Raw genomic sequence first — 15,634 nt, forward strand, 5'->3', positions numbered from 1 at the left:
CTGTTCTGGCTTCTGGGATAGCTGCGCAGCCTGCATTCGCTCCATAAGACGCACACACATTTCCCCTCACTTTTTAGGAGGGAAAAAGTGAGTCTTATAGAGCAAAAAATACGGTAATTTTGGTAATTTTGTTTGTACGTGGAATTATGCCCTCCCCCAAGTCTGAACAATTGAGTGCATGAAGAACGCAGAATCGTAGAGTCAGAAGGGACCCCAAGAGTCATTTAGTCCAGCCCCACCACAACGCAGGAATTGTTGCATGTCTTTTCCCGAAGCGATTAATGCTTTATGGTTCTGTTCTGCTGGAATTTGATGAGAACGTTCAGCAAAAGTTAGATGCCAGCAAGCTACTGCTCTCCTTCCACTTCTCCTGCACCCAAACCCCGTCTTTTTTCTCCCTTTGAAAGGTGGACAAGAAGTCTTCAGCGATGGGTCCTGGCGTTGCTGGTGGCGGCGGCAGTAGCAGCCTCCTGAAAAGCAACAAGGAGAACTGCCGGAAGACCCTGATGCAGAGCAAAGGCGCCAGCTCCCTCTTGGCATGGGGCAAACGCAGCAAGCGAAGCAAAAACAGCAGCAGCAGCAGCAGCTACAGCCTCCCTTTCTCTGCCATGGGGGACAATGAGCTGGCCTGCTGAGCGGCTCCCACTTCCTGCCTCTGGGAGAATGAGGCGCCGGGTTCCCGGCCGAGGATGCCCACCCCACTGGCATTTTTGGAGCGTGCAAGGCGGCAGCGGAGTCGAGGATTCTGCTGAGGCTGGCTTCTGAAAAGCAAGGAATTCGAACTCGAGGCTAGGAGGGGCTCAGCGTCGCTCCAAAGGCCAGGTGGCAGGGTGAGGACTGCTGCCCGCAAGCCCCATTTTCCTGGGGGCATCCGGCCGGAGGCAAGAGTGCATGCCAAGCAGAGCTCTTTCAAATAACGCACCTTCTAAACAGCCTCCAACGCCAGCAAGTTCAGAGGGCACCAAGATGCCTGGTTGCAGCGTTCTAGTTTCCTCCTGCCCAAGGCATTGCTGGAGTCATAGCAGTGAGCAAGTGGCCGTTTTGGATTTGCGCCGTGTAAGAGAAGCATTTGTGTCCAGTCCTTGGAAAACGGTGCCCCGGCTCTGCGTGGCCTGGTGTTGCAAACCTCTCTGCGTTCGGTGTTTCAACTCACTCCTAGGAAGACCATGAACAGAGATGAGTCACAGGAACAAAATGCTTGTTTTTTAGTCCCACCTGTAGCAAAATAACTCAGTTTAGTTCCACCTATAGGGAAGCAGCGTAAGGGAGGCAAATAAGCAAATATCAAACCATTTTTGAAAGTGAACCATGGATCACGAGCCACTCGCAAAGGAGAACCAAAACCGTGGTTTGAACTGGCTTTGTAAACTCTGGTTTGTGCTATGATTTGGGGCACCTCCTGGTTATTATAGGCATTCCTCTGCAGGAGCCTTCGGGCTCACCAATCTTTCTGGGCTCGTGAACGCAACATAGAGGCTAACTGTGCAATCCTGTACATGTTTACTTGGAGGCATGTTAATAATGGCACTTGCTCCCTGAGAAGCGTGTTGAGATCCACAGCTGGAGGGTCTGAGAGACGCAGTCCATGGTTCAGATTCTGCAGCCACCAGCTGCTTACCTCGGTGGCCTTAGGCAAGCCTTTCTCTTGCCCCCGAATCCCACCCACAACTTGGAGAGTCATACTTGACCTGCCTTACAGGGTCACTCGTAAGGATTATCACAGGTGTTAATACATGTCAGGCGTTTTGGAAATAGTTTTTGCCCAGTGACGCAAATCTCCCATCTGCCCAGGGAAGTTGAGGTTTGGTGCTCTGTAAGCCACTGTGTAAGCCGACTGGGACGCGGGTGGCGCTGTGGGTTAAACCACAGAGCCTAGGACTTGCCGGTCAGAAGGTCGGTGGTTCGAATCCCTGTGATGGGGTGAGCTCCCATTGCTCGGTCCCAGCTCCTGCCAACCTAGCAGTTTGAAAGCACATCAAAGTGCAAGTAGATAAATAGGTACCGCTCCGGCGGGAAGGTAAACGGCGTTTCCATCCGCTGCTCTGGTTTGCCAGAAGCGGCTTAGTCCTGCTGGCCACATGACCCGGAAGCTGTACGCCGGCTCCCTCGGCCAATAAAGCGAGATGAGCGCCGCAACCCCAGAGTTGGTCACGACTGGACCTAATGGTCAGATTTCCCCTTTACCCTTTACCTTTAAGCCACTGTTGCCCAGTGGTTTCTGAAAGCACTTCAGCATATTCCAGCAGCCACTGAGATTAGGGCACAAGCAGGTTTTTTCCCCTTTCCTGTTTCTGTACTTCATCCGCAGTTTGCAAATTGCTTCTGCGTCATGCAGCAGTCTTCGTCCCACACTGTAGGCAATGGTGATGTAAGTGACAAAGCGAGGCAAGTCTACTACACAGCTTCCATCTATAAATTTGGGGTGGGCTCCCCCTTTTGCCTGGGGTGCCTCCTGCTGTTAGCATGGAGCAGAGGTTCCCAATTTGGAGAAGGCCACCGCCACCTTGGTTCTATAAACTCATCCCGAGTGCCCCCCTACCTTATAAAAAGCATTATTCAGAATAACAGTTTGCACCAAGGCAATAACACAATAATAAAATTCAAAACACTATCGCTGAATCAAAATCCAATCAAAACTATTGAGTTCGATTGGTTCAAGAAGATTGATGCACTTGAGCTGGTGGTGCCAGTTTCCCAAAGTTTGAAAGCTGTTTACACCTCCAGTGCTGCCTCGCTTGCCCCTTAGTGCCCCCTAGGGAATTCCCCTTTCCAGGGGTGTGTGTGTCCTTTTTAAAACAAACAAAAAACACCAACCTGCACCCAAATCTGGTGGAAGGAAATAATTAAGCTGGAAACAAAAGTAGCTCTTCTGCCAGTAGGCACGGTACCAGCCTGTTTCATCCGGTGCCCCTCTGTGCACAGCAGCTGGCAAGTAGGCAGGGAGTTTTGCGCCCAGCTTCCGCCTGGGTATCTCATTGGCCACAGCAAGAGCAAGATGCTGGACGAGAGAGGCTCTTTTTCTCTGAAGTTTGCAAGCGCAAAATATTCCGGTGGTCGATTCTATTTTCATTTGCAGTGATAGGAAGCCAGGGTGCTCATCTCACCCAAACGAACTGGGCGTTTGCAATTGATAGGAATAAGAATCTCTGGCCAAGTGACTCGCCCATCTGCAATTGACAAAATATTTGGAGAACTCTAGCTGTTGCTAGTAGGCTTGCCCACCCTCTCCCGTTGCACTTTTGGGAAGGGGAGGAAGAGAACCTGCACGTTTTGTGTGCTTGCCTCCTCTGCGATTGTTGCTGGCAAGAGAAATGCATGCGGATTCGAATTCGATCCCCAGCATCACTAGGTAAAAGGGTCTTAAGTAGCAAGTGATGGCTGAAGAGCTGTGACCTTGGAAAGCCACTGCCAGTCAGAGTCGTCACTCCTGGACCGGAGGAACAAATAAACCAAATAAGAGAGACTCCCTATCTGAAAACCTGGAGAGCTGTTGCCGGTCAGTGTAGACAATGCTGAGTTAGATGACTCAGGATAGGGCAGTATCCTGGTAGGAGATTTGAGGCTAAGGCTCTCCAAAGTGGTTTGTTCTCCAAATCAGAGGATGCTTTGGGCCCATAAAACAGAACCTCAGTTAGGGCTCCCCTTCTGCCACCAGGCAGGCCCACCCCAACCCCAACATCTGTCCCACAGCATTTCACAAAGAACAGTCCCCCCCCCCAAAAAAAAACCACGTGATATTTCCAGCTGACCAAATGGCTGCAGGCAGCTCAAGTAAGGAAGCCCAGATGCCACAGCAGGCAAGATACACGAGTATCGACCATCACATATGGGTTTCTTTTGTCCCGTTTTCCTGTTGGTTCCCTTTATCTGCCGTTTTGGAGACCAAAATCTGCAGCCGCTGTCATTTTCAGTATCTGTAGAGACTGCACGGGGGTTCGGTTGTTTTGTTAGCTGGTGAAATGTGGAAATAATTTATAGCTTGATCTAATAAACCAAACCTTTTTTTTAAAAAAAAAAAGGCAGATATTTTCCACATTAGCTCCTGCTTTAGAAACACCCACCCACCCTCTGCAATGCAGCTATTCATTTTTTGAATAGGTGGAAATACTGGTCATTGTTCTTTTAATCCTTTTGCAAGGATTTTATCCTGGAGCATTTTCCATAACAGATGGGATCACCCATTTTTGTGGCCACCAAGAGGGTTTACAGATGGAAGTGTAGGTAAGGTTTAAGCCTTTCAGAGCATGGAAATGAAGGGTCCAATTTGCTAACTGCAAATTGAAACCTTGGCAGCCCAACACATTAAACTGCAAAGCCCCATTGCTTTAAATCACCCTTGCTCCACCTCATACCCGCCAGATGTTTTGAACTTGAACTCCAATCAGTCTTTGCTGATTGGGACTGATGGGAGTTGTAGCACAAAACATCTGGAAGGTACCAGCTTGGCAGAAGCCACTTTAAGTAGCTCTTGTGTATCACTGTGGCTCTTCTGTAGCAGAAATTCCTGGTTGTTGTCCATTTAAAGAACAGGAGCGCTGCTTTTTTCCTCAGTGAATGTTTTCCTTTTCTCCTGATTGGGACTCCTGAACCCACGAGAAATAATTTACCGTATTTTTCGCTCTATAACACACACTTGACCATAACACGCACGTAGTTTTTAGAGGAGGAAAATCTGTAGGCATGCCACCCGTAGACATTCCCTCCATAACATGCACAGACATTTCCCCTTACTTTTTAGGAGGAAAAAAGTGAGTGTTATGGTGCAAAAAATACGGTAATTTGAGCCAAAGTGTTGAGTAGCAACATAGGGCTCGATTTGTGTTTTCGCTGCGGCTTCCTGGCGCCTGGCGATTCTTATGTTTTCTTAATGTGGATTCTTGAGTTTCTGATGCAAGAGAAAGAAAACACCGCAGATATGAAGAATTGTATAAACTTGGATTGGAAATGTGGGAAGGTGTGTATTTTCAACTAAAGAGGGGCTTAGACATCCGTTTCCCTGCCCACCTTTAACGTTGACAGTGTTAATATGAGCGTGGGCTCAACCCCACGACCTACTTTGTATCCGATTTCAGCCTTGGAAAATGTGACGATAGCAATAAAAAGAGTGCCTCTGAGCATGCGCTGCAGTTGTCTTTGTATTCTCTCCCTGCAAAGTAACTACAGCCAGTCTTCAAGCATCCAAGCACTGTTGGAAGGGGGAGCATGGCCCAGCTGGAAGAAACTGGGAAGTCTGAGACCCCACCAGTCCTGATCAGCTGCCATACTGGCTGGTAGCTGACGTTCACCGATACCTGGAGTTTCTGCAAGGTACACCATTCCTGTTCTACATCTTGGTGGGCAGATCAAGCCCTGGCCAGAGAACTAAAAATCAACCTAAGGCAGGTTGCACGTGGGACACACACAGGTGGGAGATTTGGGACTGGGAGAGAGGAACCCACGCATTGCATCTGGAGTCGTTTGTGCAACTTGCAGCACATTCTTCCAGGAAGACTCGAGGCTAGGCACATTCTTGCATTGTTGCGTGGAATAGACTGTGTACTGGGCTCTAAGAGTTGGGAACCAGAGAGAGAGAGAGATCTGATTGCTAGTTTGGCTGTGGAACTGTAGTTGAAAGGGACCCCAGGGGTCATCTAGTCGAACCCCCTGCAATGCAGGAATCACTACTAAAAGCATCTTTGACACTTGGCCATTTAACCTCTGTATAGGGAGCGGGTCGTGCTGTGGTCTAAACCAGTGTTCCCCAACTTTGGGCCTCCAGCTGTTTTTGGACTACAACTCCCATCATCCCTCGCTAGCAAGACCAGTGGTCAAGGATGATGGGAATTGTAGTCCAAAAACAGCTGGAGGCCCAAGGTTGGGGAACACTGGTCTAAACCACTGAGCCTCTTGGGCTTGCCGATTAGGTCAGCGGTTTGAATCCCCGTGCCGGGGCAAGCTCCTGTTGCTCGGTCCCTGCTCCTGCCAACCTAGCAGTTTGAAAGCATGCCAGTGCAAGTAGATAAATAGGTATCACTCTGGCGGGAAGGTAAATGGCATTTCCGTGTGCTCTTTTTTCCGTCATGGCGTCCCGTTGCACCAGAAGCGGTTTAGTCCTGCTGGCCACATGACCCGGAAAGCTGTCTGTGGACAAACTCTGGCTCCCTTGGCCTGAAAGCAAGATGAGCGTCGCAACCCAATAGTCGCCTTTGACTGGACTTAACCGTCCAGGGGTCCTTTACCTTAACATTCTTTTGAAAGCCCTCCAACAGCCCACCACCTTCTAAGAGCAATACTTCTGCCCCAGGGAAGTGGCTCAGTGGGTATGGGTTTTGCTCCAAAGGAGGAGTCAACAGGTGAGCAGGAGGATGAGCCCTCTGAACATGAAAGGTGAATCTCTGGTTAAAGAAACATTTCAAGTACAGTGGTACCTCAGGTTAAGAACTTACTTCATTCTGGAGGTCCGTTCTTAACGTGAAACTGTTCGTAACCTGAGGTACCACTTTAGCTAATGGTTCCTCCCACTGCTGCCGCACCGCCACTGCACAATCCCTGAAGCAAAGTTCTTAACCTGAGGTACTATTTCTGGGTTAGTGGAGTCTGTAACCTGAAGGGTCTGTAAGCCGAGGTACCACTGTAGTGGAGCTGGGGAAGGTTGCTTCCTCCTAGCCCAGCTGGACCTCATTGGCCAGCAGAAAGGTACAGGGGGGTGCCTCGCAAGACGAAATTAATTCATTCCGCGAGTTGCTTCATCTTGCGATTTTTTCGTCTTGCGGAGCACGGATTCCCCGGGTATTAACGGTTTTACGAAAAAGGAAGCAAACCCGCAAGACGTTTTCATCTTGCGAGGCAAGCCCATAGGGAAATTCGTCTTGCGAAGCACCTCAAAAAACGGAAAACCCTTTCGTCTAGCGAGTTTTTCGTCTTGCGAGGCATTCGTCTTGCAGGGCACCACTGTAGATGGATCTTGCAGTCTGACTTGACCCAAAATGCAGCTTCACTTTGTTTCGGCAACACAATCTAAAGAAAGAGGGAGAGGCATTCTGCAAGATGGTGAGTTGGCCAACACCACCATGCTCTTGTTTCTGGCTGAGTTCTTTGTTGCTTTTGCACAATTGCTTAATCTCGATGTGCTTTCTAAAAATGAGAATATGTAGTGCTTTCTGATTATTATTCTTTTAAAAGTAAAAAAAAAAAAAGAATCCGACACGAGGTTCCCCAAAAGGATGTCCATATTCATCTTTTATTCACACAACATGGAGTTGCCTCTACATTTCCATGCTTCTTAATTACAAGAGTTAGTCAGACAACGTTACACAGTAGGTTGCCCCTCTAAATTGCCACGGGAGGCCCCAGGAAACGTCCCGTCTCCATTCAGCCATCACTACAAGGGAGCCAACGGCCTTCCTTGCTTGCCCCTTGCCCAGCGCCTGAGGTGATTGTCCGAGGAAAAGATTGGGGGGATCGGAGGGGGTGGGGTGGGGTGGGGAGAGATCAGCTTTGCAAATAGGTGGGGAGGAAGGGAAGGTTAGCATGGAGTCGCTTGCGTCTCTCAACTGTAAGGCCAAACGGGTTCAAGCAACCTCAATCCGGTAAGTCAAATATGTTCTGGTTTTCTGCATGGGCAAACACGCCCGGCAAATCAAAATGATAAACCAATCAATAGGGAGAGAGGGGAAAAACCCTTATATTGAACCTCCGTCTCCAATAGTTTCCAGTTCTAGACACTTCATAGAATCGGAAGAGTCTGAAGGGACCCAACGGGTCATTTAGCACAGCCCCCTGCAAAGTAGGAATCAAGTTTGCAATAAAACCAACTTGGGAAAGGAGACCAGGCCAAATCTCTCTCTCTCTCTACCCCAGCACTAGGTTCCTCTCCCGGATTTAGCGGTACTTAGTTTCTTCTCTGCCATTGGCATTTCACACACTCAAGTCCTGCTCTGCGCGTCTCAATGTGGGAGTTAGTGACCTAGCCACCCAGAGAGGCTGGGGCAACCCGGTCAGATGGGATGGGTACAAGCAGTAAATTATTATAAATCATTATGACACAGTGGGCTGCAGGGAACACTGGCATGTGTTAGGACCCAAGCTGTGCTGAGCCACAGGTGATTTGGCGAGAGTCAAATCCCAGATATTGTGCATGTAGCCAGTTTACAAGGTCTTTTCCGCACTCAGGTGGTTTGATTCCTTTTTGGAATCCCAAGGCAAAAAGCCACTCAATTTTGACACAAGTCACGTCAAGGCCGCTCACCTTGTCAGCACAGACAACACCCCATCGCCAGGGCATTAAAACATTTATATGCTCCCGTTCTTAGAAACCAGACAAGAATAAGGCCTGCCGTTCAGTGTGGATGTGTATTGTTTTGTGTTTTTTAAATCCTACTGTATACTGCAAGTATTACAATATCTCACAGGACCAGTGACGGCTTAAGATTATTTAATTATGGCAACGGTTTCTGGTGCTGAAACAACACGGAGACAATTTACCCTTTCGAAACGTTAAGCTGGTCTCTCTGGGTGAAGAGATGCGATGTGAATGAATCACTTCTGGTACCTGCCACAGGCAGAGAGTGCTCTTTTGTGGAGCGAGGTTTGGACTAAGACCCCACATTTTATAAGGGTGATTAATGAACGGTTCACCACAAGAGAGAGAGAATCCATTTCCTTGCTTGCAGAGAATTCTACTTGCAAAAGACTTGCTAGCACAAGGCGAATCCTACACTCCTCTGCTGCCTATGCTAAGTAGGTCAAACAGAAAGTCTTTGCAGCCCAGAATGAGAGCAGCTGCCAAGGGGAGTCCAGCTGTTTGGGATTAAGGGGGCAAAGCACAGAGCTCACTGCCTGAATCCCCTTCCTCACCAATTCCAGAGTCTTCTCTCTCCTTCCTGATCCTACGGAACTATTAGTGGTTAATCCCAGAGACTTACGAATAAGTCGAAGTTTATGTTTGTGTCTGTGTTTTGCTGAAGGAGCAATTTTAGATAATTAACTTGGGTCGCTGCTGGTGGGTTGGCGAGTGCGCGGCAGGGTCCGAAGGAACCCAAGACACGTTCAGACACTCCTAAGGAGAAAGCAACCCCCTTGCTGAGTGGATGGAGCTCAAGAACCGAACAACTGGGTTTGTGTCCACCTTGGCAAAAGCAGCATTTGTGGAAAGTCGTCATGAAAATGAGACAGCTTCCAGGAGAGGCAGGGCCCTGCTGAAAACAACTGAAGCTGCAATCCTGTACTAAACCTGACTGCAAGCAAACCTCGTTGAGCTCAATCCAATGGGTATAGGACCTTTGTGCTGTAGCACAGTTCATTTCAGTCTGCTTTTTAAATTTTTCATCACTCGTTTTCTAACTAAAAATGTTTGCATCAGCTATTGGGCCCTGTGAAGCCATAGCTACTACCCGTACGTGACCACTTTATGTCATGTTAAATTTGCATGGAAAAAACACCGTCTGACTCGACTACAGGGAGTAGTGGGGGAGAGTGAGACGTCATGCTTTTTTAATAAACAGAAGGACTGCACCTTGCAAGATCTCCACCGGTTGCTCAGAAAGGAGCATCCTGAACAACTGTTTCCTCTGGCAAAGCACTCTTATGGCTCATCCTAAGAGAGGAAAGAGAGCCCCACCGGGACAAGACCAAAATCCAGGATCCTGAATCCCACAGCGGCATGTCAGAGATGCCTTCAGGAAGCTCTCAAGGAGGACAGAAGAAGAGTCCTCCTCCAACTGTTGTTGAAAGGCCTGCTTTGAGCTTCCACCTCCCTGAAACTTCTAACTCGCCTGGACCTTCCCTGATGCTTCAGCAAAGTTGAGCAATTTGCTCCTGCAATTTGCTGCTGCCCACTTGCTATTTGGGTTTTGTTTGGTTCCAGCTCAACTCTGGTGGATATTCCCCCCACCTCTGGACCTCAGACTGCTTTGCCCAATGCATGGTTTGGAGCTGTTTAGCTAAGACCCCTTAGATACTGTGGTCTCTTGAAAACAGACATGCTTGCAATCCCTAGACTCTCTTGGTGGCGGATGTGTCTCATCTGCCCATCTGTTCCTCCTGTTAAATTTATGGCACAGACTGAATTTCTCAGTTTAAAAATAAAATAAAATTAAGGGATCCAAGCTATTTATTTGCAGCAGTGTCTCTTGGAACAACTGCCCCAAAAGTATGAAAACGATGCAGACCTGGGTGAATTGCAGTGCCAGTTCCCAGGAGGAAAAAGGAGGGAGCAAGCTGAACAGCCCCCCCCCCAATTTCCCAAGCAGTTAGGATTTCAAACAAACTGGAATTTGCAAATGTAAATGGCTCAGGCTACAGTTTTGTCAATGGCCCATTAAGGTGTTAAGGCACTTGTTTAGATTAGGTTCTTTGCTCAAGAGGTGTCCAAAACCAAGTCAGGATTCTTGTCTCAATGAACCCCTTCTTTTCCTCACTGTGTCTGAAGAAGAAGAACAACTGAGGGTTCCTCAAATTTGGACAGCGGTAGGTAGTTGCAATAAGCCTAGGTGCACTCAGTAAGCTGCCCTGACTTTCCTGCAGAGCAGAGAGGGAGAGCAAGTGTTGCTAGCAACTTGGGATAGGTAGGTGGGAGCAGTTTGGGCATGACACCAAGGTGCTAGTCCACAGTGACTCCTAAGGGTGAAAAGCAAGACGCACATCGCAGCAGGCTGCCTTTGCAGTTTTAAGTGTGGATGGATTGTCGAAGCGAGGGGTGCGAAACACACAGTCAGAACTGGCCACCACTCCATAAGAAAGGTTGGCCGGTTTCCCGGAATGGCAGCAAAGTTACCTTCATTCACCAAAATAACTTAATGGAAAATAGGCTTGGAAATTAACCAAAGAAGCGGGAGTTGGATGCAAAGGGAAAGCGGGGTGGGCATGGAGTTGCAGCCCCCCATCCCAGGAAAGGCAATGAAGCAAGGGGTGGGGACTGACTCTTCACCAAATTCCACCTTTTTCTCCTGATAATGGTTACCTTCTCTCAACCACCTTGCTGTTGCGTTTTTGCTTTAAAGGACTAGAAAGTTTCTGCAGCTACAGCGAAATGCCAAATGCAGACTGTAGATGGGTGATATTTAATCCTTTAATCTTAATTAGAAAGCTCTCGTCACCAGAAAAAGGGTGGGTGTGGGTGGGGGAATAAATATATTTTTGGTCAAACTCAAGGAAGCCATTCCCCACCCTGAACAGCAATAAAATAAATAGCAAAGATAGAGTTTAGAGCATTTCCCACCCCAACCCCCATACAAATAAAGAGCCCCAGTGATGGGTAATAAGATATATATACACCTCTGGATTAAAACTATGTTGTTAGCAAATTTATAATGGATTTTTTTAACCCTTTAAACCTCTATATAATAAATTCTTACTGGCTGAGCGGAGGGGAGGCAGAAACCCTCTGGCCCTGGAAGATTGCACAGGCAAAGTTTCTCCTGGGGAACGGACACATCTGCGACGGGGAGGGGGGGGCTAACCTGTGGCCATCCAGATGTGGCTAAACTTCAACTCCCATCAGGCCCAGTTGCATGGCCAACAGTCAGTGATGATGGGAGATGCTGTTCAGCAACAAGCGGATCTGCGATGCCACATTTAACTCTCCAAGATCCCCTTTCCTAAATCAGTCTGTGGAGTTACAGAGAATTCAATGCCGTCCTCTGAATCACAGCTCGGGCTGCTAAGACCGGCCGTTGACCGGGGCCATCCAAAATGGCGCACAGGATACTCCCACTGCCCTGGCTGAAACCACACGGGGAGAAGACGACCACTGTCTTTGGAGGCAGTTTGCTCCCCGCTATTGTTCTTCTCGTCAAGGAAGCCCAAGGAAGTTCCTTAGGGTTCCCCAAATGGAAAAGCCAACGGGTCGTCTCTTTTGACAACAAAAAAGGTCACCCGGAAGGTAAACGCCACTTCCACGCCCGTCCCGACTGCCCTGAGTATGCCAGGGCACTGCTGTGCCACCATGGATGTCATCACTTCTCTCTGTGAGCTCTGATTCCAGAGTCTCGCTCAGCTTCTTGGGGCCAAGGGATGGGTCTACAGCAATGGGTCCCTGGGGGAAGGGTGGGGGGTGCTGCGGCCCTAGGGCAGGAGAGGAGGATACCCCCCTGGGTGATTTGGCTGGAAGGCTTGTGCTCCCATTTTGGGGCGACGCAGGGTATCGACGCAGACAGCTGCTCTGGCAAAAGAGGTTTCTTCTCCCCCAAACTCTACTAAAAGTCCCCGACTCTCCTTCCACCTCCAACTTGCAATCCTCACACTCGACGTTGCCTCCATATATGGCTCCCGCTCGCTTTCACCCCCAAAGTTTATGCTTTCAGAGGGAAAAAGCACCTTTGACTTCCCCAGACTACAGAGGCGCCGTTTGCCCTCCCTGGCCGCCATTCATGGACCCTCTCACCGAGGCCTTCTGCAAAAACCCTTTAGGCTTGTGCAACTGCAGCGTCCTGTGGCAATGAGTTACACAGACCCCACCCCGCTGCTGAAATAAGACACGCTTCTTGCACCCATATTCCGACATGCCAAGAACAGGCAAAAGAAAGAGGGGAGGAAGCGAAGGAGCTACTGAAGGCAAGGAAGTCTCTCTTCTGAGACGCTTGGGTGTTTTTTAAGAAGCGACTGTACACCCGGGGGTTGGCGGGAGGCCTGGCCGATTCTCTGTGTTGGATAAAGGCACTTTCTCTAGATCGAGAGCCACGCAGAGCAGCCGGCATGCAACTCCCGAGCGTGCCTGACATCTGAGCACGAGAGGAAACCCTCTTGTGCTGGCAGTGGTTGCCCAGACGCCCCACTGCAGCCTTGCCCAAAACAGCCATCGTGAGATGGGGAAGCTCTGTTTGAGAATCGGCATGCCAGTTCTCTGGAAGCAACGAGGGGGCTTCCGCAGACGGCGGAGGACCCCCCCTCTGAGTGACGAAGGCCAGCGGTGTGGAAGAAACTTCGGTGTAAGTGGGAGCACTGGCCTCCGGAGGGGCTGTTTCCGCTCTGCGCCCCCCATCTAGTCCAGCCTCCTGTGCCCCCTTGTGAGACACAAGATCACCCACACCCCGTTTTTGTTATAATAATCCAAGCCTGTTAGGGGTGGCCATGGAACCGCTCGGCAGGCAGGGCAAGGGGGTGCCAAGTGTCTCCTTACGGCAGCCGTCACAGACTTCTGACACACACCCCAAATCCCCACCCCACATCCCAGGGGCTCTGGGGTGTATATAGCATCCATAAAAGAAAACGTCTGTTCTTGGCAGTGTTAGAGTGGATGGGAGGCCTTTCCACACAGCTCGAGGCAGAGGCATCCTCAAACACTTCGAGGAGACGGGGTTACTTTATCGCCCTGAAATTTTGGGAGGTGTTTTCCTCGCAGAAAACTTGCCTCTGCTGGAATAATATGAGAAGACTCCTGCAAAGATGCTACTCCAAAAGGCGAGAAATAGTTATGTAGGACAGCAAGCCAAAATATGCCCAGGTTCTCAGTGCTGGGAAGGCTTTCCCCGAAAATGTGCTTTTGTTTCTCCCCCTTAGGTGGTAACGTTTTGGAAAGGGGGAGCAAAGTCCACAGCTCACCCCAACGGAAAGAAAGCAGTTTTTAAGCCTCCTTAGGAAACAAGGGTTGCGGGGCCTTCATTGAGAACGGCCGCCAGAAAGCAAGAATTTAGGGGAAAGGAGTCTTACGCATGACACAAACCCAGGGTTCAAAGTGCAATGGGTGGCCTGGCTGGCCTGCAAAGTCGACCTGTGTGGAAATGCCTCCCGCACCCCGATTCAACGCTTCTTTAATGCCGAGATGGCTCCCAAAACTGAAGTTTGCATGCGGCGGAGGGAAAACGCCAGCCCTTCTGTTAAGTGGGGAGCACAGACACAGTCTGGGACCCCTTTTCCCAACCCAACCAACAAGAGATGCAACCCAAATTTAACCAGCCATTCCAGGAGACGCGCAGAAAGGAGAGTCTGTGGGCCTTGGCTGCCCCACGCAGAAATTGGGGGCAGGCTGCACAGATAGCCAAAGGAGGCTGAGGGTTCTGGACGGGGCGCAGCAACACAGCAGAATGTTTCTCAGTAGCCAGCTCCGAAATCCCACGGTGGGGGCCTGACAGCATAACCGGCCCATTCTCTGGGGCGTTGGGAGAGAGAGGGGGGAGAAAGTGTTGGGGAGACCATGGCTTTGGCCCCTTTTGGCAGTGACTGTGCTGGAAGAGGGAAGGGAAACGGGGTGGGAGGACTGCGCCAAAAAGGGCGCCCAGGTCTGCGTGGCTCCGTCCCTCGCGTTCGTTCGACCCGGCGCCTCGGGTGGGAGGTGGCCAGCCTGAACTACAACTCCCGCCAGGCCCGTCCTGTGTGGGAGACAGCCTGGGAAGATGGGCCCAGGGGTCTCCGGTTGACGTAGCAGCAGGAGTACCTGTCTTACCTGACAGGCAACCACCTTCGCCTCAAGAGGGTCTGGACTAATGGGGATCTGACCTGCGGGCGGGGGGCACCCTCCTTCCACCTTCTGCGTGATGCCCTCGCCCTCTGGGGGCCTCTCCTCTGGTCTCAAAAGGGCCACCTTGGAAATCAGAGGCCCCGTGCTGGACCCAAACACTCCCTCAGCTGCCTTTATGCTCCACGCCAACCCCCAACTCCTGTCCTGACCCCTTCGCCCCCCAAAAAAGTGCAGGTTGGGGAGGAGGAAGGCAGTCTCCTGCCTCTCCCTGCTCAACCCCACAGTTCACCTGAATCTTGCCAGGTTGCCCATTAATGCAGACTCTCCGGATCAGAACTATCCTGCGAGGAACTCCTGCTGTTCGTCCCAACGACTGGGCTGCTCTGTTTCCAGGCAGGGGGCTGCTGTGGGGCAGTGTGGGTCATTTTGTCCACAGCAGAAGCAGCAGGGGAACGCCGTGCACCCCAGCGGCTCGCCAGAGAGGCAGGCCGGGCGGGCAAAACCCGGAGCGACCTCCCTTTCTCTCTCTCTCTCTGCCCGGGTGCCGAAAGGACGTTTCCTTTGCTGCGTCAAGAACAGTTCTTGTGGACCGTCTGGCTCTGGGGTGGAGGTTTGGGGTGGTGGTGGTGGTGGGGCTTTTGACGGGTCGGCGATACGCCCAGTTCTGTTTGGGCTCGCTGGCACCAACGCTATAGGACCCCTTCCATGAAGCTCGTGTCCAAGTGCTGGATCAGTACCCGGATAAAGGACATTTCCTTGCGGGTGTTCTCGAAAATGATGCGCGGGTCATCCGACTGGCAGCGCAGGCAGTTGGGGGCCATCACCATGGCCAGGTTGTTGACGTCCATTTTGGTGACTGCCACGTTGGCCGGCTGCACAAACACCTGGTGGGGGGGGAGGGGAGGGAGAAAGGAGAGGCGTTATGGTAAAGGTAAAGGGGTAAAGGGACCCCTGAGCATTAGGTCCAGTCGTGACCGACTTTGGGGTATGGCGCTCATCTCGCTTTACTGGCCGAGGGAGCCAGCGTTTATCTACAGATAGTTGTTGTGGGTCATGTGGCCAGCATGACTAAGCCACTTCTGGTGAACCAGAGCAGCGCACGGAAACGCCGTTTACCTTCCTGCCAGAGCGGTACCTATTTATCTACATGCACTTTCGATGTGCTTTCAAACTGCTAGGTTGGCAGGAGCAGGGACCGAGCAACGGGAGCTTACCCTGTTGCGGGGATTCGAACCGCCAACCTTCTGATCAGCAAGCCCT

At 50.6% G+C, this 15,634-nt stretch overlaps 2 protein-coding genes across 4 annotated transcripts in view; one reads left to right on the forward strand and one right to left on the reverse strand.

Annotated features, from left to right (window-relative positions):
• RHPN1 (rhophilin Rho GTPase binding protein 1) overlaps positions 1–5,114 on the forward strand; it is a 62,374-nt gene extending 57,260 nt beyond the window's left edge. Inside the window, exon 15 of the mRNA XM_079984313.1 lies at positions 408–5,114. Coding sequence (XP_079840439.1) covers positions 408–635 — 228 coding nt within the window. The 3' untranslated portion in view covers positions 636–5,114. The remainder of the gene's footprint in view (positions 1–407) is intronic.
• A 2,076-nt stretch (positions 5,115–7,190) lies between these two features.
• Positions 7,191–15,634, reverse strand: part of ARHGAP39 (Rho GTPase activating protein 39) — a 218,779-nt gene continuing 210,335 nt past the window's right edge. For all 3 annotated transcript variants that reach the window (XM_079984210.1, XM_079984211.1, XM_079984209.1), the window contains one exon: positions 7,191–15,258. In XM_079984210.1, the coding sequence (XP_079840336.1) occupies positions 15,064–15,258 (195 nt within the window). In that variant the 3' untranslated portion in view covers positions 7,191–15,063. The remainder of the gene's footprint in view (positions 15,259–15,634) is intronic.

Source organism: Podarcis cretensis (assembly GCF_951804945.1).
Source record: "Podarcis cretensis genome assembly, chromosome: 7".
NCBI lineage: Eukaryota > Metazoa > Chordata > Lepidosauria > Squamata > Lacertidae > Podarcis > Podarcis cretensis.